At 40.5% G+C, this 22,691-nt stretch overlaps 1 protein-coding gene across 3 annotated transcripts in view; it reads right to left on the reverse strand.

Annotated features, from left to right (window-relative positions):
• Positions 1-22,691, reverse strand: part of aspg (asparaginase homolog (S. cerevisiae)) — a 72,304-nt gene that overhangs the window by 25,347 nt on the left and 24,266 nt on the right. For all 3 annotated transcript variants that reach the window (XM_076275212.1, XM_076275211.1, XM_076275209.1), the window contains 9 exons: positions 17,249-17,360; positions 12,319-12,444; positions 11,996-12,079; positions 11,649-11,775; positions 11,176-11,288; positions 4,552-4,737; positions 4,064-4,174; positions 3,842-3,961; positions 766-861 (listed from right to left, as the gene is read on the reverse strand). In XM_076275212.1, the coding sequence (XP_076131327.1) occupies positions 766-861; positions 3,842-3,961; positions 4,064-4,174; positions 4,552-4,737; positions 11,176-11,288; positions 11,649-11,775; positions 11,996-12,079; positions 12,319-12,444; positions 17,249-17,360 (1,075 nt within the window). The remainder of the gene's footprint in view (positions 1-765; positions 862-3,841; positions 3,962-4,063; positions 4,175-4,551; positions 4,738-11,175; positions 11,289-11,648; positions 11,776-11,995; positions 12,080-12,318; positions 12,445-17,248; positions 17,361-22,691) is intronic.

A 22,691-nucleotide genomic window follows, 5' to 3' on the forward strand; every position in this document is an offset into this window, starting at 1 on the left:
GCCATACATGCAGCTACAGGGCAATTTGTTTATGCTATGATTGTCTCTAGGATGTGAATCAACACAGACCAACAGCTTACCGTAAAAACTTGATTAATAGCTCGGATTTTTATTTGCTTCAATCGCCGTACTCAACCTGCTCATGCTTGGGACAGGCGTCTAATTCCTTTCACACAAACATTTTGCTCAGCAAAGATGGGAAATGCTATCAAATTTATTACGGTATACATAATCAAAGAATACATCCATATTTGGACTTTTTAGCAAGCAATGCTGAAGCAAGCAATGCTGAGACAAGCAATGGTGAGATGCAGCAACTAACTTTTGTATCCATTCGTGGCACAGTAATATAGAATTAAATGCAGTCAATGTGAAGGTTGCGTTGAGTTTTACAATGAATTTTACCATCAAATGCGATTCAGCCAATCATCATTGAAAACCAAAATGATAATTTTTTAAAATCACAACAAAGTATGATTTTATTAAGTGCTTGTCGGCTCCTTGAGGACGTAATATATTGGCACGGCCTCAGAAGATATTTTTTAGAGTTGCCAAGCTGCCAATCTAACACTCTGAAATGGTTAGATATATAATTTACATAAGTAAGCATATACAAATATTTTGCTGTTAGAACATTAGAATATTTTGCCACATTAGAAATACTACCTTAGAAATGTTATGGTATGATTTTTCAAATGTGCCACGGAGGCTTTTAAATCTGCTCCGATTGGAAGAGTTCTCAATGCAAACCAAAATATCACTAACCATTTCCCTTATGGCATCCAGAGCTTCAACGTCTCCAATCTTGGCAGCTGCACAGGCCAGGGTAGGATTCAGGGCATCACGAATACCCTCCAGCTCCTTGGAAAACAGACATAGCAGATACAATATCGGACTACCAGATATTGGACCATCACTTCTGGCCCACTGTTGGAACACCATACAATAAAAAGTATAAAGTATATTTGAATGATTCAAAATTATTCAAGACGGTGGAAGGAGCAAAGCACCGGCAGAATGTCAGATCTGCCCTCAGTGAACAAGCCTCTTGCTGTGTGAGGTCTCAACTTTCAAGTTTAAACAATTCTACCTTTTCATTAGGTTCATTTCCATTAACATTGAAAATGTGCAAAGGTGGTATTTCAGACGTATCAAAATAGCACTATTTCACAAAAATGAAATGGAAACACATTTTTCCACATTTAGGTGAGTCACATGCCACTAAACGCATTAAAAAAGGTGGTGTGTTTTGTGTGGTCTAATAAGACAGGATTATTTTTAGAGGTGGTTGAAGTTGAGGACGTCGGTGCATGTCTACTCCAAGCAGTAACAAAATGCAAGCGTTTAATAATGTTAAATGTGGACTATGCCCTACCAGAATTGTCACATATTGTTCCTGCCAAGCATAAGGGTTTGGCTTTCAATATTTTCCCTCCCTTTACATTCTTTCTGACCCCCTCAATTTAACTACCACGACTTTTGGTGGATGGGATTGAAGATAAACTTATCAATTGGGTCATTCTGTGTCAAATCAGATAAGGTTGTTGCTGCACCATCTCAGATTTTGTTCAATCCTTGTCTAGATCAAGGCCTAGGGTCCTAAAACCAAGGCCTGTGAAATATTTCTGTGCAAATCTTATGTCTTCATATCTTTTTCAGACCTTGAAATTCTTTAATTTTTCAGTTTGTAAAAAGTGCCATGTTTGGTCATTAATATTTTCCCTCTTCAAATTTTGCCTCTTCAAATTTTCAAAAGTGGAAGACCAAAAAGCATGTGCAAACAATTTAAAGTCTGTACTTAATGACTCCTGACTCGAAAGGGCCCTAGATTTCGGTAAAAAAGTGCACAAGGTGTGATATTGAGGGTATTAAAAACAGTTTTGTTTTTTTCATTTGGTCTCAGTCACTATTTCAACTTCAAATACATTGACACTGATACAGTTTATTAATGTTTCCCACAATTTGAAGTCTCAATATATTATATAAAATAAATATCTAAAATATTTATTTCTTTATGAGACTTTCCTTTTTCTAAAATAAATTTGCTTCCCTTCAAGGTTGGATTTTTCCTAATTTCAAATTAATAAATAAATAAATAAATAGTTTTAACAAAAACATGTTGCTCAGAATTATTGGCACCGCTGAAAAATCTTATACAAAACAGAAGCATTTTCCTATCTAATTTCAATTTATTTAAGTTAATCAGAGTGTCTGTGAACTTTCAGAAGTAGTTCATGACTTTCTTTTTCAGTATGGTATGAAAATAAAGGCACACAGAGGCTAAATCCTCTAGTCATTTTTCAACATCAGAAAGACAAGATAATACACTAAACTTAAATAAAAAGAAAGTGTGTTGACAGTCAGAGAGAATGTCTATGAAAACTAGGTACTTTGTTGAAAATGCCTATATTTACAGTTAAAACAATGATTAAAAAGTTCTAATCATCTGGAAATGTGACAAAAGCTTGGACAAAGACCCGTGGTCATCTTGCCCCCACATACAGTATGGAGGATGGTAAGATAGGCAAAAAATTCCATAAGAACCACTGTTGGAGAGATACAGACAAAGGTATATAGTATAAAGTATAAAGTATACTCTTTTGATCCCGTGAGGGAAATTTGGTCTCTGCATTTATCTAAGTCCGTGAATTACACACTCAGCACACAGTGAACACACAGTGAGGTGAAGCACACACTAATCCTGGCGCAGTGTGCTGCCTGCAACAACAGCGGCGCTCAGGGAGCAGTGAGGGGTTATGTGCCTTGCTCAAGGGCACTTCAGCCGTACCTACTGGTCGGGGTTCGAACCGGCAACCCTCCGGTTACAAGTCCGAAGTGCTAACCAGTAGGCCACGGCTGCCCCCAGATATCATCTTCGGGTCACCAAGTACCCCAAAAAATCTTCAAAAGTGACCTCACTGCTTATAGATTATTTGGAGGGCATGCCAGGTAAAAGCCTGTCCAGTCATTTCATTACCAATGTAAACGGCAGGAGTTACTGAATGGTACAGTGACTTTGTGGAAGTGTGGTCTATTGTCAGATGAAATGAAAATTGCGCTCTTTGGCTAGAAACACTTTAGGTGTGTTTGGCATACATAGAAGAATGACTATACTGAAAAGAACCCCATGCCTAATGAGAATTATGGCCAAACCCTTGAACCAAAACAAACGTCTAGATCAAAACAAATATGGTTTGCTGAACACAAATTCAAGCTTCGGACATTGCCATCTCAGTCCCCTGATCTAAACTCTATAGAAAAACAGTGGGGTGAGTCAAAGAGGAAAATGCACAAGTGTGGACCTAGGAATCTGGATGATCTGGGGAGATTTTGTAAAGACGAACGGTCTTAAATCCCTTGCTTTGTATTCTCCAACTTAATGGGGTGTCATAGAAGAATATTACAAGCTGTTTTATTGGCAAAGGGAGGCTTAAGAAGGTATTACAAGTAGGGGTGCCAATAATTATGAGCGATGTGTTTTTGTTAAAAATATTAATTTCTTTATGAGATTTTCCCTTTTCTCAAAATACATTTGCTTCCCTTCAAGGTTGGATTTTTCCTATTTTTTTCATTGTGAGATGAAAATAAATCACCAAAAGATTATTTTTTATACCGGTTGTTAGTCAACTTTAGCAGAGGTGCCAATAATTCTGGAGGGTACTGTACGTATTGACAACAGAATTGCATTGACTAATAATGTTCAAAGCCTTTAAGCTACACCATTTGTCACAATACTGGGAAGAAATGAAACCAACTGTTCGTACACAGCTCTGGGATAAGTAGGAGATCTACCCAGCTAAACTTGTTAAGTTCACAGTTGAAGAGAAATCTTAAAGTTTACCTCTTTGCAGCTGATTCTAAGGGACTTAGCAATGACTTGGATGAAACGACTGTCTCTAAGAGAAAGCTTGGCTCCACGTAGGTCAGCAATCATTTCACCACGCAGATTACGGCTCAACATCTGCAGACAGAAAATCAATAAGTTATACATTAGTGGAGCACATTAGTGGAGAAATACTGATAGTTTAATAAAAAGCTGAAGTAGAGATATCTGCCTGCATACCTTCTTCTTATCTAGTTGAGAAATATCCTTAGCCAGCACATACGAAAGTTTAGACAGAGCAGCCTCAGGGGTCATGTCACAACCAGCCACCAGACCGGCATCACTAAGGGACTGTAAAAAGTGTATGCAGATAAACACTGATTAAAGTATAGACCATACAGGATGCAACAACAATAAGGCATGAGTATCATTTTCACAACACAAATGGATATATACATAACAGCCATTTCATTTTTTTTTTTTTTGCTGATGCTAAGCTGCTTCACCAGAATAATAGTATTTTTTTTAAATAAATAGAAGTGTGCAATTGGAGTTATGGGGCTGTCTGACTTTTGCAGAAGGGAAAAGTGACAGGGGGTCTTGTGTGACTGCCATTGATATTGCCTAATTTCATTACATTTTCAATGCCTGTCAGATTTAAAAAGAAAGTGTGTGCACCACTAAAATGAATAAATAACCTTAATTCAATATCTTCAATGCATACTCACCTTTCCTGTTGCATATGATGTGGTCACAGAACCCCTGAGGCACTGGGTGCAATTTATGATGATCACCCCCCTATCGGTGGCTTTCTGGAACTCTGACAACAAGTCAATGCGATTGTTTGGAGCATTACCACTTCCATAGGTCTCTAGAACAATGCCCTCCATAGGTGGTTGCAGGAAAGCCCTGACCTTATGAACAAATAACAGGCATATCAAAAGATTTAGTGTAAGCAGTCAGTAAGTAACAATGCATATGTAACTATGGCTATGATCACTATAATACAAAACCAAGTTTTGGTGCAGAAAAACATTCTGAAACTCTTGAGCTGGGGGCCAGATTTAGGTACTTTTGTGTTTTTGATGTGCTCCGAAATTTGAAGACTGAAATCAGTGACTGCAAAATCAAAGTATTCAGCACACGTCCAGTAGCAAGTAGTAAACATCATATTTATATTTTCTTTCAAAAATCACAGCATCACAGCCACAGACACATGTGGACAATATATGCAACAACATACAATATATTGTAAATAAAATGCCAAACTTTTTGCTTGCTTCATGTCTTAGGCATACTAAGTGGTTTCAGCTAGAGTGTGGCTACCCGACCCGAGCGGGTTGGGTCAGGTTCGGACAAATATTTGTTTATGTAGTCGTAACAACGCATGTGCATGTGCAACAAGGCGACAAGACGGGTGATGTTTGCAGATTTGTCACTTTCTGATATGAACTGGAGACAAACAAATACAAATATGCATGACATATTTACATGTCTGTAGTAGGCTACATGCAATGGACCATGAATATGCCACCAATAAAATAAAATACCTAAATAGCGTAATATTAACTCCACGTGAACTGCTTACTAAATTAAACTGCTTACATGATACCTGCTTGCGCCATGAACCAGCTGGTGGTATGTAGTGAAATTTATTTGACTTATACCGTTAAAAGAAGTCAGCTAATGTTATTATGAATGTAGCAAGTAAATATGGCTCATCATGTTATCTGGTTGCCGTGTTATCTTGTTACAGATTCTCATCAACGGGACTGAGGTGGAGCATGTCACCAGCTTCAAGTTTCTGGGTGTCCACATCTCTGAAGACCTCTCTTGGACCCTCAACACATCTACCCTGATCAAAAAGGCTCATCAGCATCTCTTCTTTCTAAGGACACTAAAGAAGGTCCATCTGTCTCCTCAGATCCTGGTGAATTTCCACCGCTGCACCATCGAGAGCATCCTCACCAACTGTGTCACAGTTTGGTATGGCAACTGCTCTGCCCATGACTGAAAAGCACTGCAGAGGGTGTGAAAACTGCCCAACGCATCACCGGTTCCTCACTCCCCTCCATCGAGGCCATCCAGGGCAAGCGATGTTTGCGTAAGGCGCGCAGCATCATCAAAGACTGTTCTCCAACCACAGACTGTTCACCCCACTCCCCTCCAGGAGGCGTTACAGGTCTCTCCGCACTCAAACCAGCAGCTTCAGAGGAAGCTTCTTTCCTGTGGCTGTCACCCTACTAAACTCTAGCTCTGCATGCCGGTGACATCCAACGAAGTAAGCCCACATCACCCCATGCCCCGCCCCCGCCTGATGCCTCCTTGCCTGTGCCTGTTGAGGTGTCCACAACCATGGCAGCCTTGACAGGGACAACAAGGAGGCGGACATCCCCCAGCCCCCCCCCCCCCCCCCCCCACACACACACACACACAACTGCACTACCCTATCCCATCCATAGTGTCTATTTATTTATATATGTACATACTGTAATTACACTTATACATAGCCATATTCTACTGCTCTTCATACTATTATAAATGTTACTGTTTCTGAACTACAATGGTACTGTTACCACACTGCACATAACTGTACATATCTGTTTATATGGTTCATACTAAATATCCATATTTATTCATTTTTTCTGTAATATATTCTGTTAATACACTGCATGTATCTATATTGTTCTTATTACTACTATAACGGTACTGCCACTACATTGCACATATCTGTTGTTCATACATTGTTCATATTACATAGCCATATTTATTCTGCTCTTATAAGGTTACTGCTAATACACTGCACATATTTATATTTAACCACCTTTTGAAAACAACTGTATAATACTGTCTACACTGCACTACATCTTTTGTCCTGTCTATGCACCACCTTCTTTGAATATCACATTGCACTGAAATACAGATCCAGTTAACTTGATTTAGCGCATTTGTGGGAGCATGAAATTAAATATCTGACCGTACTGGAAGCTTTGTCTGTGTCATTTAGGCCAGATAGTAGTGCTGCCGCGATTAGTTGACTTAGTCGACCTAATCAACCATGAAAATTAGTTGACGGCAATTTATTTAGTCGACGAGTCATTCTATGTTATTAACGAGTCACTCTATGTTATTAATTATTGAGAAGTAGACCTAGAATGACTGTCTTTGGATGTTAAACTGGCTACTTACACTCCCCGCCATGCACGCAAGTGTAAACGCTGCGTGCCCTCCTGCTTTCAGGCAGAGCTAAGTGGGGGGAGCTAGGCTAGTCCAGACTGACTAATATGGTATTATGGATATTGCCAGTGTTGTAGTCAAGTCACTGTGCATTAAGTCCGAGTCCAGGTTCGAGTCTCCAGTGTTCAAATCCGAGTCAAGTCCAAAAGCGCTTTGGCTAAAAAAGCGTCTGCCAAATGTAATGTAATGTAATGAGTCAGTGTGGAGATTCAACAGATTCAGATGGAGAGTCTTTTTAGTTATTTCAAATAAATAATTCACCCTTCGCTAAGTCCCGCCCTTCTTAGTTACTGTTGCTATGCCTGACAAGCTTTAGCACCCTGCACGTCTATTACATAGGGGGAGAACCGGGACTTTTCAATTAAATGTAATTTACAAAGACATCGTACCACACTGAAAGCTAATATTTTGTCACTAGCAACCTACATCTGTCCTCTGTCAAATACAGTTGGAATTTCATCTCTGAACAAAACCGTTCATGAGTTATTTAAGCAGAAGTCGAATGTGCGTTTTGTTTCATTCGACTCTCCTGGCCAGAATGAATGGAACAGGCATGGGGGACGAAAGAAACATACCATTTAAGCTATGTACTTCCCACAACTTCAATATTTGACTACATATCATGAATGGTACTTCAAATAGGTGTTATTTTTAATAGATTGCTGATGGGCTATACATCTTGGTGAACGTCTGTTAGCAACTTCTTGCCGTTATCGTGAAGCGTGTATCTCGCGGTTATGGAAATATGCAATATGCCATTTTTTATAGTTAGAACAATATGTGTTCCCAATTATATTATGTTTCTATAGTGTAACATGTTATTTTACTGTGTCTTTACGTGGGTTAGGGCACCACACATCCAAATAAGTGCCCTTCATGACCCACAGGCCTTCAGTCTCCACAGGTTAACATGGCAAAACTCGAAAAGCTTGTCAGACCTCCCGTGCCTAGTGACGGGTTGCTAAGCCACGATTGGCCTGTGGCGGTTTTTGGGTGTGGCTTAGCGAAGGGTGAATTAGTTTGAGCAGAGCTTCCATTTGAGCCTAATATTACAACTCTATGACGATTTTGAAACATTGACATTTAAAGAGCCAAAAATTGGCGGCCATCTTGAATTTGAAGGTCAAAAATAGGTCAAATCAATAAATCTACATCATTTATGAATTTCTTGACCCAAATAGTCTCAGAAACCATGTGTAATGCAGCACTGTGGACAAAACCATTAAAAAGTTAATTTCCAGCATTGGCTTACGGCAGCCATTTTGGATATAGGGCTCTCACAAAATCTCCCCACATTTTTGCAAGGGGCACCCCGGCTAATTTTTTTCTTTAACCTTTATAGATGACAACTCTAGTGAGAAACGAACCTTCGCTCTCCACGGTCTCGGAACTGCTATAGATGACCCAACTAAAAATGCTTGATTTCATTGCATTCTCTACATTTGTAGCTAACTTTTCATGTAGCCTACCACATCAGCATTTTTGTTCAGTGAATCTTTTGTAAACTGCTTTACAATTACTGTCGGGCCCACCTCCTTCCTTCAGCTTGCCACCATTCACTCCTTGTCTTCATTAGGATTCCTGGTAGAATTCTCAATCTTTTTGGCCTCTATGTGTCCAGTTGCATAGTCTGTTGGTTCTTGGAAATTTTGTGAAATAAATGTCTAAATAAATGTATGACTTATATATGTTTTTTTCTCTTCATGAGGCATTTTTTGACTGATGCGACTTATACTCCGGAGCAACTTATAGTCCGGATAATACAGTAATTGACCTGCATTGCAATTCTGAACTTAAAGCCAAGTTCAGGGAGGTGAGTGGAAAAACAAACAAGCTTGGACAATTTTTGAGAGAATTGCCCCCCACCTTCCCTGAGCTTTCCAGGATGTTCAAGTGGATCATGTGCCTCTTTGGCAGCACCTATGTGTGTGAAAAGCTCTTCTCCACAATGAACTTTAATAAATCAAAGTTCAGGTCCAAACTTAAAGATGAGCATCTTAAAGCCATACTGAGGGTCTCAGTTGCTTTCTCCCTCAAGCCAAATTTAGCTCAGCTGTGTGAGAGGAAGCGCTGCCAAGTCTCTGGCAGCAAGGAGTAGGAAGAAGTAAAAGAAACCTACGTTCTGAAGAACCGTTCATGTTCTGCTTGTTCTGACTTGTTATTAGTAAAGATTGAGATGATTGGATCGGTTGTACTTTTTTTTAATACTTGAAACCCTTTTTTTATGGAATACTTGATGCGGCCCAGCCACACCTAGACTCTAACTCCAGCGGCTCCCAGGTAAGTTGAGTTTGAGACCCCTGTTTTAGAGCCTTTTGAGATTTGGTGGGAAGACTGAAGCCCATTAAAGTGGCCACAGGTATATCTGTGTAATGGTGGACTACTTTACTAAGTGGGCCCAGGCATACCCACTTACATCTAAAAGTGTGAGGGAAGTGACTGCCTGCATTTTGAATTGGTTTCTATACCTTTGGAGCACCCAAAGGGCTCCTAACGGATTGGAGGAGAGGATTTGTTAATAAGGTTTGTGCAGTAGCTTGTCACCATTGCTTAGTTATGAGACAGTGTGCAAACTCCTGCACATGTGTTTCTTGTCAAATTCAGCAAATAAGTCCTGTCATCAAGCTTTTCATTTTAAAACACTGTTACTTACTGATGTGTTCTTTTATATTTTATTACAGATCAACTTTTCACTGTGTGAGAAGCCTGACATACACAGAAGCTTGCGGAAGGGCGAGTATTGTTCAGCTTTTATTAAAAGTATGTGTTTTGGGCACATTTCATGACTAGAGATCCCATTTCTGTAGCTCAGTCCTTCGGATTATGACCTCCTCATTGGGGCAGTGTGTGAGCGGAACCATCGGACATTTGTAGTAAGTTGGCCAATAATATTATCTTGATGTTGTATTTTAGCTGTTTTGCGTGTACATAAATGTTGTATTGCTACTTTGTTAAGGCCATATATCGAAAAGAGCGGAGGGCACTGGCAGTTTACTCCTTTGGTGCCAGAGAGGAGGCTATAGCCAAATACTAACACATCACAAGGTAACTGCAACTGTGTCAGTATTTATTCAGAGGCTCAATAAGTATCCTGCACTTAATGTCTGAGGACCATAATGATGTCATATAAATGGTAAAACCCTTCACCATAGCCCCAGAGCTCAATGCAAATCAAACCAGCTAATAGGCTAACTGAAATAAAACCATGCCAATCTCTAGGTATGGTGAAGGGTATGTGATGATGTGGGGCTATTTTAATTCCAAAGGCCATGGGAACTTTATCAGGATGCATAGTATCCTGCGTGCTGAATGCACACTGCGTCCTGTGTGCATGGGTGTAAGTGTGTGTGTGTTCTTGCGTGCGTGCATGTGTGTGTGTGTGTGTGTTAGGGATGGGCAACGGTCGTCGAATAGTCGGAATCGCGTCGAATTTTGAATACTGAATTTTGAGTGATGAAATGAGTTTGACGTCAAGTTCATGTTGTAGTCTAAGACCGTCATTCCTGCAGCCTAAAATCATTAATGCTTGAGGCAACATTGTGAAATTATCAGTTTGAAGATGATTTTGCAGTTTGTGTGTGCGTGCATGTGTGGGGGAGTTCTTGATTGACAGATTTTCGAATAATATTCGAATACTTCAGAGAATATCGAATAGTATTTTTGCCAGAAATGCACCTCCCTAGTGTGTGTGTGTGCGTACTTGTAGAAATGAAGTACCGTATTTTCCGGACTATAAGTCGCACCGGAGTATAAGTCGCACCAGTCAAAAAATGTTTCATGAAGAGGAAAAAACCATATATATAAATATATACATGTTGCACCTGAGTCGCAGGACCGGCCAAACTATGAAAAAAAGTGTGACTTATAGTCTGGAAAATACGGTAAGTACTGGTAACCCTTCGATCAACACCACCATCTACAGCCCAACTGGTGTACAGTCACTAATTCGAGGTGATGTTTGCTGTATGTTTCAAAAAATGTTTTAGCTTAGAACCGCGTAACATCGCTTAGAGCACCTTTTAACATTTTAAGAATCAACGATCAACAGTGGAGGAGAAAGAATAATGGAACCAATGATCAACAGCGGATGGGAAAGAATAGTGAAATTTTTTTACCGTCTCTGCCGTAATGCCAGGAAACAGACGCAAGAGGCCGACATTGCGATTCATCTGAGTGTTGACAGTGAACTTGGCTGTAGTGTTGGCCCGCCAGACAGTGTCCCAGTTGACTGTAGTTGTCAAAGAGATAACACATTGAAATTATACAGGTAAGCTTTGTTACAAGAACGGCTTAGAATGCTATTAAAATTTAAATACAGTGAATAAATACAGAATAACATTTAACTTTCACAAAATGCAGTTTTGAAAATATTCCACTAGGTTGTATTAATCTTCATTTGTTACATCAGTTGATTTTTGTTCTTATCAATCCATAAAAATGCAAGGAAATGCCTCAAAACACCTTGAGACCTACAGAGTATGCAGAAATATTGCCAGACAACTTGTAATTGTTCATTTGGAATTGCAGAACCACTGTGGGCCTACATGTTTTTGTCTGAAAACAGATGTTCCTGTGCTTAAAGTATTACTTTTTATGTCCACTTCTTCAGTGGCCAATGGAGCAAGATTTGGAGAGTTAAAAGCGTTAAAACTCCCAGCATCCACTTTTGTGACACGGTTTCCTCGGTACAGATTGTGATGGAAGTATAGACAAACCTTGCAAAGAAAGGGATGGGAAGGAAAGAAAAGGATAGTCAATGAAAGTTTGAGTAGAAGCAGATGTATTGACAACAAGACTTTAACATGCAGCAAAGTATACAAAACAGATAATAGTTTCCCTCTGCTGTATGTCTCAGTTTCCTCCTACAGTACTTAAGCTGAATATAATTTAAAATTCATGTTAGTGAAAAATTTACACTATAGTGGTGTCACTCACCTCTGGGATAACAAAGTGTCCTGCAATCAAAAGTGCTCCCAGCAGGTTGTCTCTACCATCATTTCTCATCTCATATATGGGAACCTTAAAAGCCCAGTTAAGAGTGGAAAATGATTATATATTAGGATACATTTTACATATTTTTACATTTTATTTGAATATGTTTTAATAGGTGCAGATGGATATAAATAGTGTTGCAATGGGTAAAACAAACATATTAACATATTACAATGATGTATGTTTGATTTTAAAAAGTTATAATTCATACATAAAGGGGTCACAATCGAGTCTTCTTGTCAGTGTGGTCTAGAAGAAATTGTCACCTGTGAGCCTGTGAGGATAACTGGCTTGCCCAAATTCTCACACATGAAGGACAGAGCTGATGCTGTATAGGCCATAGTGTCAGTGCCATGCAGGATCACAAAGCCATCAAACTTCTCATAGTGTTTCTAGAATATAAATACAAAACAAACACATTCATGCCAACACAACATTCATTTTGACAAAACTAATTCAAACACTGCACTGGCTTCTTAGCCTGATATACAGTAGCCACACTCAATTCAGGGTTCCCACTCTAAGTCAAATGTAAAACTCCATGACTTTTCCCTGACTTTTCCTGACAAAAAAACTGAATTTCCATGACTTAGTATATAATGAATGGTACAATATACCAACCAATGATTTCAGAGCAGCCATGTACTGTAGTGTTCAAGAATCTTTTACTTTTTTTAGTGCAGGATATGAATAAATGGACAAAGCTATTCAAGCAAGCAGTAAAGCTATAACCAGATATACATCAATTCTGCATGGAAATATTTGTATTATGTATTTAGGCAAGGTTATAGACTTTGGAATAGACTTTCCAAAATTCCATGATATTTCAGAAATTCCATGACCCGTGGGAACCCTGTCAATTCTATTCAGAATGTAGCATTGTAGCAATGTAGCTTGCATTGGGACGTGATTAAATGCACGTGATGCATTTCAACCGATACAGGGAAAAAAATGCCTCTGCACACAATTGGATAGACTTAACCAATCAGAACAATGAAATAGCCTACCGTGAATCATGTAGAGAGAACAGCCAAAACATCCTGCTTCTCAACAAATACCTTAATCGTTCTGTCAATGTTTTACAACAGATGGGGTAGCAACATTTAAAGGTCTAGCTTCTCTAGCGACAGGCGGTTTGCTGTAAACAAAACCGACCGAAGCAAGCTCAGTTGACATGAATGACTAGGCACCATTGCTTACATATTCGAAGATTCAAAAAGCTTTATTGTCCAACATGTTGCTAATCATGTGTGTGTGATGTTTGTGTAAGATGTATGTTTTGTGTGCCTTGGGTATGAAGGATTTTGTGTATAGTGACTTTTTGGCCAGAGGCACTCTGTATCTTCTGCCTGATGGTAGCAGCTCAAAACATCGGTGGAGATGGTGGGAGGGATCCTGGAGAATGGAATTTGATTTCCTTTCCACTGCCGGAATGTACAGATCTGACAGCTATTTTTGTGGGATGCTGATGATCTTGCCCACCTGATTGATTATCCTAGCCAGCTTTCCCTTGCATCTGTTTGTTAGGAAGCAGTACCAAGAGTCACAAAACTGACTTCTAAACAGTTGTTTGTTTATCATTAAATGGAACAGGACCTTATTACCAATCAGACATGCTTCAGTAATTTTTGTCTGAGCTTCCTCCAATGTATAGACCTGTTAAATAAGAGTTCACCTGCCAAAGGGATCAGTTTTCAACAAGTACAAGCTAAAGGCAACAATGAACAATGCAAAACTAACTAAAACAAAAGGCTTATTATGCACACATCACATCACATGGAATTTTAAATAGCCTAATAATTGAATGCTAATGTCGTCCACATATTGCAGTGTCGGAACCGAGGGACGTATGCAAGGTTTGCAGATGGCATACACATCTCTACACCCCGGACGCAGTGTTGGCAACTATTTCAAATGGAAAGTAGCTAAAGCCAGCTCCAAAAAAATTGCTAGATGACGCCACACACTAATTTGCATATCGATGACGTCAGCACGTCATGTGCCCCCTCCCCCCCAAAAAAACAGTGATGACCCTTTAATTCCCCTTTACACTTACATACACTTACTTACATACTTGTATATTAATTGATAGCCTACACTTCACAAGTTCCATGTCAGTGTTTATGTTTTCCCAGGTGTGGCTTGGATGAGTAACAAGTGGACGTCTGTCCAAAATTGCATGAAAGTTGTAGCCTGGAAGCCAGCGATAATTTAACCCTGTCGCCCACAAGGTTGTGAAATTCAGTCTGGGCTTGTTCCATTGAGAAGCAACTATGCCCGAACTAGGGTTGGGCCAATGGACAATATCATCAACGTTCGTCAATCATCACGATGGGAAGCAATCATTGCGATGCCACGCCCCCACACACATAGTAATTGTATAGACCTTGCTTTAAAGGTTGTATAAGCGATTACAGGCCCAAAAAAGCTAGCTGCCCGCCCCATAAGCAGGCCGTCAAAAAACTGTGTCTCTGTAGGCAGCCTAAGCTCTGAGATCTGCACACAAAAACAATTGCTACCAACAAGTGTTGCCAACCACTCAAAGGCAAAATAAAGTGTTCCAACCAATAACCTACGAGATGCGCGAGAGTTTCAATTACACGGGAGGGAGGGGGAGGGAGTAGCGAGCTAGCTAGCTACTGGATTTTTTTTTAATTAAGGCATTAAGATCAATTTTCAAAAGATGATTTTTTATTTTTAGTCAACTTTAGCATGGGTGTATTCACTTATGTTGAACACTGTATAATATTCTGTGTAACTGTAAGTTATGTCATTTTTAGGGCTGTCAAAATAATGCGTTAATTTCGATTAATTAATTACAGAAATAACGTGTTAAAAATGTAACGCTGATTAATCGCATTTCATAGTGACATTTGACCCAGTGCAGTCTGGCTATCGTGACTGAAGTAGGCAGACGAGAAAGCACTGCTTTGAATGAAACATTTAGCCTAGGCCTACATTTTAAAAAAGAACGCCCAGACCAATACTGTTGACAGGAGCATCAATCTACTATTTCTGCAGTAAGGAATTTCCGTTGCCTACCATAGGAGTTCGTCAAGTAGCACCTCAATGCAAAACAATCCGGAGTTACGCCAGCTAACTTTGGTAACGTTTTGTTGAGCCTACCCTATGACCGACTAACTGACTGACAAACTCCCTTAATAAATTGACTACATTTGTTGCACACTTGAAACAAAATGTCTTCAAAAGTATGTAGAAGGTGGTTACATTTTTTTCCATTCCAATAACTCCACACATTACATTTCTGTTTGCACTTGTAGGCTATGCTGCTTTAATTTCTTTGTTCCTACTATTTAGTTTATTTACTATTTCTTATCCTGGACTGCCACCTACTGGATAGAAAAGGCAACAACCTAAAAATTATGTGAATAAAAACCTACATGTTTGAATGGCCAAAAAAAGGATGAATCATAGGTGGTATTCCACACATTACCTTGGTGTTAGGTACTCATTAGGTACTCATACATGTACTGTATGTCATTGACAGTGAGTGGTAACTTCAGTCATTTGCATTTATCATGCTAATAATCTGACAACAGGAACTATGCTGATGCCTGACCCAAAGGGACATGTTGAACTTTAAAGTGTTGGTTTGGCTGTTCATTGATTCACTCCTCTGCCAAACTTGTTTTTAAGATATGTTCATAGCAAAAATGGATGCATGCGATTAATTTAGATGAATTAATCACAGAGTATGTAATTAATTAGGATACATTTTTTAAGCGATTGAAAGCCCTAGTCATTTTATGTAGAACATTATACATTTGGGGTGTCCCACGACGAAATGAGTCTTGAGTCGCGGAAATCCATTTCGAGATATAGCGAGTTGAATGCAGCGGGGGTCGAAAATCACAAAATGATGCATTTTCTAATTTCACCAAGAACACATTCCTTTACCTCTTATCTATCACTAATAGGCGTATCTTACTGTAAAACGACCTAGAAATATAATTGTGTAGGCTGCGCAAAAAGGCTAATGCTCAACTTTCATAGCCTGATTCGGCCTGATTTATCGGCTGGCCAATCAATCTTTTTTTTTTTATTCTCCAACAAAAGTTCTCTCAAAACGTCGCGCTGCTCGCTTCGCTTGCAGTTAGGACACTCCAATTGAAAACAATGGAATTAAACGGATTTTATCGCTAATGTTCGCTCGCATACTGTCCGGTTAGGACATGGTGTTAGCTTCAAATAGGCTTTGACTGTCTACTTTTGAAATTTCATGTGGGGCTGAAGCCCTAACAAAAGCGTGTCTGTGGTCCTATCTGAAATTATTAGCGGTTTGTAGCAGGCACTCTGTAGAATGTGGTAATGTAACTGCGGGAATATTTTGCATTTTTTTATTTTTATTTCTCTGGTTGGGGGGGGGGGGGTTCATTATCTGACCCCTGCACTTTGAAACTCGTTCCGGCGCCCCTGCTCTCAAATAGTAGAATATAGTAATCTTTGCTCACACACTGCTAGGAACTGTAGTGTGATTACTGAATTTAGAACAGTAACACGTTACTCGTTACTGACAAATGTAATGAGAGTCCAGTAACGATTACTTTGTAACGCATTACACCAAACTCTGGTTGCCACTAAAAAAATAATCACAAATGGAAACTTACAAAAAACTCCCAACTTATAAACTCCCAACTTACTTAATAATCCCCCCCCCAAACACACACCATACCCCTTCCCTACACACACACACACAGGTACACCTATACACTATTACCCCCCCCCCCACACACACACCATTTCATCACCCCCCTCCCCCACACACACACACACACAAACACAAACCATTTCATCATCCCCCTTCACACACCCCATTACCCCCCCACCCCACACACACACAGGTACACCCCCCACACACACAACCCCCCCCCCACACACACACACACCATTTCCTCACCCCCCCCCACACACACACCATTTCCTCAACCCCCCCCCCCCCCCCCGCACACACACACACACCATTTCATCACCCCCCCCCGCCCACACACACACACACACACACAAACCATTTCCTCATCCCCCTTCCCACACAGCCCATTACCCCCCCCCCACACACACACACTGGCTCTTGAGCACAAGAATTTAGAAGAATACAAGAAGAATACTTGAACTTGAACTAATGCCACCATTATGCTCTCCCGAAGAATACCAACATTATGCTACCCTAAAAAGTACCTCAATGTCTTTTGCAATGGTGGCCCAGTCATCAGTGGTCATGTTGCAAGAGTCAAGTAAGGGGCAATACTCCATCACAGTGGCAACAATCCTCTTTTTCTGCCTAGAGAGCCTAAGAACAGAGTGGACAGGACATAGACAGTACTGTAAGCAAGGAGGAAATACAGTGTTCACAAACCATATTCATAAGTCCTTGAGCTGCATTAGACTTAGCAGTAGTTTTAGTCAAGTCAAAAGTCAAAGGACATTGATTTGTCAAGGGGGAAAAATCAGATTGAGACTTGAGTGAGCCTTGGGGCCCTAATTTAAAAGGCAGCCAAAGTCTAAAGTCTAACTAAAGCTAATTCCACAATGTGGCTAAATCAATTTTGCTAATTAAAAAAAAATGCAAGATCCTAAGCTCACATGGATAAGCTCAGTGCTTCCACAGTTCATGCAAGAGACACTTTGCTCATAGAATGACCCACTCTTTGCCGGTTATTTAATGTAGGGACCTTGAAAGAAAATTGTGAATGTCCAGTTGGTACAATAGTTTTAAACACTTTGCATTGCTTGTTTAATGCAACATGTTAAATAGCAGGACTAAACATTCCTATGATGCCAGCACTGATATTTAGTACTGGTTATTCAAGTGTAAGTTACCGTTAAAAAAAAAAAACCAAAGCGCATAGCAGATAGGGAAATATCAGACATTATAGGAGGCATGCAAACTCTGCAGTGCTAATGTTGTGCAAAGGTAAGCCTATGTGGACTAACCATCAAGTTTCATTCGCATGACAAGAGGTCATGACAACCATTCAAGCCAGTAAATTCATTGCTATTCCCCCCCTCAAGTCATCTCATCCCTAATCTGCAAGGCAACTATAATCACTCAGGACCCAGACCACCCACTATAATAACTCAAGACCCAGACCACCCACTTCACTAACCCTTCACAAACTACCCATATGCAGAAAGGTTTGTCTCAGTAAGAGCTTTGTCCCGACAGCCATAAGAGCAATAAATAGGCAAACCCCAGGACGTGCAGGGCTGGAACGATGGATGTTGAAATGGTGTTCAGACACACATGCGTCCATAACATCCACTCAATTCATACCTTCATACCTGAAAACAGAGTTGACAGCACATCATTGTCAACTCTGTTATCATTAATCTATGCAGAATTAACACAGAATCAACACAGAATTAACAGAGTTGACATTTCCCATCATTTTGTGGCTTAGGTCCACATCCTAACCTCAAACTAGTTACTGCATGATATGTATAAAACCAGAATTTCATGGCTTTTAATCATATTATTGTTTTTTAACAATTGAGTGAGAGTTTCACTCCAATAAAGCAAAAAGCAGCCGTGGCCTACTGGTTAGCGCTTCGGACTTGTAACCGGAGGGTTGCTGGTTCGAACCCCGACCGGTAGGCCATGGCTGAAGTGCCCTTGAGCAAGGCACTTAACCCCTTAGTTAGTAAATGAATCTCCAAAAAATAGATTGTTAGACTTGATAACATCATGTTTAGTCAAGTTGAATGCATGACTCTGTAGTCGGAGACAGTCAATAATATGGGGTGTAGAAGTAATTTAATTAATATGTTGTGGATAAATTGGGTCTAAAATAAATATAAAACATTGTTATTGGTGAAAGGGTGTTTTATTAGAATAATTGTTCAAAATTGATTCCATAAAGATTTATTTTTTTGATAATAACTAAATCTTTATCATGAAGATGGGAAATGTACCCTGAATTATAGAATGACCGATTATATGTATTTATCATCCGGAGAGAAGAAAATACTATTTTCTGATTGGCTGGCGGGGTGGCTTTTAATTCTGAATAACGGGACACCTACGAAGTAGATCTGGTAAAAAAAAGTTTAATCGCCGTTCCATATCAATGCTTATGAATGGTAACTATAACAACGATAGTAGGACGACGGTTGAGCCTAGAGGCAGGCTTCAAAACAATGGAATCAACTGTAAACAAGCTAACTGTCCATGCTATCGCGGTTATAGGGCCATCGAAAGTTGTACAACAAGCTGAACTAGTGAGCTTCTTTTTAAACGGAACCGCGTGTTTCCTTTGCTCTGCTGCGCGTCGGGGAGTTCTTTGCCCCTCACCCTCGTCCATTAATTCCGTATAACAGGACACCTCTGCGGCGAGAGAGTGGGAGGGAGTGGGAACATGGAGGAGATCAGACAAATATGGAGTGGCGAGGTTGTGAATGGCCTTGAAAGTAAACAGGAGGACTTTGAATTGGATACGGAACTGAACCGAGAGCCAGTGGAGCTGTTGGAGGACAGGAGTGATGTGGTGGATGGAGGGGGTTCGAGTTATGATGCGAGCAGCTGAATTCTGGACCAGTTGAAGTTTATGGAGGGATATGTGAGGGAGGCCGAAGAAAAGAGTTGCAGTAATCCAGATGGGAAGTGACAAGACTGTGGACAAGGATGGCAGCAGTGTGGCGGGTAAGGGAGGGGCGGAGGCGATTGATGTTACTTAGGTGAAAGTAAGCAGACCGGGTAATGTTATTGATGTAGGATTGAAAGGATAGTGTGCTGTCAAGGATGACACCCAGACTCTTAACCTGGGGGGAGGATGAAACAGAGGAGTTATCAATAGTGAGAGAAAACCTGTCGGTTTTGGATAATATGGATTTGGTGCCAATGATGAGAACCTCGGTTTTGTGGGCGGGAGAGTGGATGAGGGTTTGCTGGAGAGGTAGAGCTGGGTGTCATCAGCATAACAGTGGAAATGAATGTTAAATTGCGGAAGATATTGCCGAGGGGAAGGAGATGGATGATGAAGAGTAGGGGCCCCAAAACAGAGCCCTGGGGCACACCTGAAGTGACGGAGGAGGGGATGGATTTCAGAGCCGGACAGTAACGGAGTACATTTACTTGAGTACAGTACTTGAGTACAATTTTGAGGGATCTGTACTTTACTCGAGTATCATTTTTGGGGAGTACTCATGACTTTACTCAAGTACATTTAAGAGGCAAATATTGTACTCTTTACTCCACTACATTTCTATCCATAACCGTGAGTACCCGTTACTTCTTCTAAAAAAAAGGAAAAAAAGAAAAATATCAGAAACCCTCAATTTGTTGTTTCCCTCTCAAACGTGATTGGATTGTGCAGGCGCCACTGATTGGGACAGCCTATCAGCAATCACCTTCAGCTTTCCGCCAAAGTCAACTCCATGGTCAGATTTAAATAAGAGACAAAACCATGGACAAAACAATGGATGAAGACGCAGCAGGTCCATCCCGGGAATGTGCCAACCTATTTCAATTTTCTAAGTTAATGATAGTTTTCGCTTGTTTAAATTAGTGTAGTGTTTAAATTACAAAATAGTATTTTGTATTTTAAATACATGTATTAGAAATACTGTCCATCCCTGGCAACATGGTAAAAAAGTTGAAAATGACTTGATTTTACTTTCAATTCCTTTTACATTCTCCAAGGTATTAACATAAACATTTTTCATAACTCCATGTAGGACGTTTCTGTACATAAATGTAAGCACTGTGGCAGTAGTAATGCAATATTTAGAAAATGTACTCTTGTACTCTCGATACTCAAGTACTTTTAAAAACAAGTACTTCAGTACTTTTACTTAAGTAGACATCTGACTGTTGTACTTTTACTTGTACTTGAGTAAAATTTAGCAAAGGGTATCTGTACTTTTACTCAAGTACTGAAGCTGTGTACTCTGTCCGCCTCTGATGGATTTAAAGGACTTAAAGGAACACGCCACCCAATGTCAGTATTAATATATGTTCTTACCTTAACTTTCACGATTTGAGTCATACCTGTCCGGTGTCGGTACGTGCACTCAAACGCTCTGGCTTGCGGCGCGAATGTGTTAGCATGTTGCTATGCTAGCGGGCCCAGACGTAGCCGTAGAGGGAGGAAGATAGCATTAATCAAACACATCCACGTTTTCCCTACTTAAATACAGTTGCACGAGTAGTTGATAAAAATGTGTAAGATCACACAACATGAAATGTGGCGATTTTTCAAGCGAATAAACAGGAGAACTACTATGTGTGGCGCAATAGCACTTGGGAGTACTTGACCTAGCGTAGTAATATTAATTAACACCTAATTGTAGATCCTATCCACCAGAGTTTAGAATCCATGCTTGATCAAACCAACAACCCACAGCGTCACCCTCTGGTCGGAGGACGCTATTGAGCAATTACAGGGCTCTCTAGCCTGCACAGACTGGGGTATTTTTCAGGGCACCCTGGACGAGAGGGTATCCACCATCACTGACTACATCAAGTTCTGTATCCACACCACCATCCCCACCAGAACTGTCAAAAGATACCCCAACTCTGGCACCAGGGCCAGACGGCATCCCGGCAAAGGTGCTGAAGTGCTGCGCAATGGAGCTCTCCCCCATCTTCCACTCCATCTTCTGGGAATCCTACAGGACAGCAACAATATACCCACCCTCTGGAAAACATCAATCATCACACCTGTACCCAAGAAGCCACGCCCCTCAGAGCCTAACCACTTCCGTCCAGTCGCACTCACCCCAATAATCATGAAATGCATGGAGAAAATCATACTACAACTCATCTTACCTACTGTCAGCACACAACTGGACCCATACCAATTTTCATACCGGCCGAAAAGGGGGACAGAGGACGCAGTGGCATGCCTTCTCCACTCCCTCCTTCACCACCTCCAGACTCCCCATAACTTTGCCTCAGTTCTGTTTGTTGACTTCAGCTCCGCATTCAATACAATCCAGCGCCATCAACTCATCAAGAAATTACAGCACTTGAATGTCACCCCTCCCCTCATCCACTGGATAAACAATTTTCTCAGCAACCGGCCACAGACAGTGAAAATAGGGACAACATCATCATCAACCATCATCACACTGGAACCCCCCAAAGTTGCGTACTCAGTCCCTTCCTGTACACACTTTACACAAATGACTGCCAGAGTTCACTACCCAACACCACTTACTACAAATATGCAGATGACACAGCCATAGTAGGACTACTTACAGACAACAGTTCCATCACAGCTTACCACCAGTCCATCACAGATTTTGCAATATGGTGCTCTGATAACTACCTCCAACTTAACATTGACAAGACAAAAGAACTGGTCATTCATACATCAAAATCACCCCCTGGACTCACTCACATCACCATCCATGGCCAACCAGTTGCACAAGTCAGCACTTTCAAATATCTTGGTCTCACCATTGACAATAAGCTTAACTTCAATGAACATGTCACCATCACACAGAAACGTGCAGAGACTGTATGCAATACGCAAACTAAGATCACTGTATGTTGCCCCCCATCTCCTTCTGCTACTCTACAAAAGCATCATCCAACCCCTTCTACTCTACTGCTCCCCCTGTTTCTTCACCATACTAAATGTCACCAGCAAGAACAAACTCATTAAAATCTCACACTTAG

This window comes from Alosa pseudoharengus, unplaced genomic scaffold (genome assembly GCF_046254945.1).
Source record: "Alosa pseudoharengus isolate Yale_2024_CS ecotype anadromous, Long Island Sound unplaced genomic scaffold, YU_APseudo_1.1 YU_APseudo_1.1_scf_8, whole genome shotgun sequence".
Lineage (NCBI taxonomy): Eukaryota > Metazoa > Chordata > Actinopteri > Clupeiformes > Clupeidae > Alosa > Alosa pseudoharengus.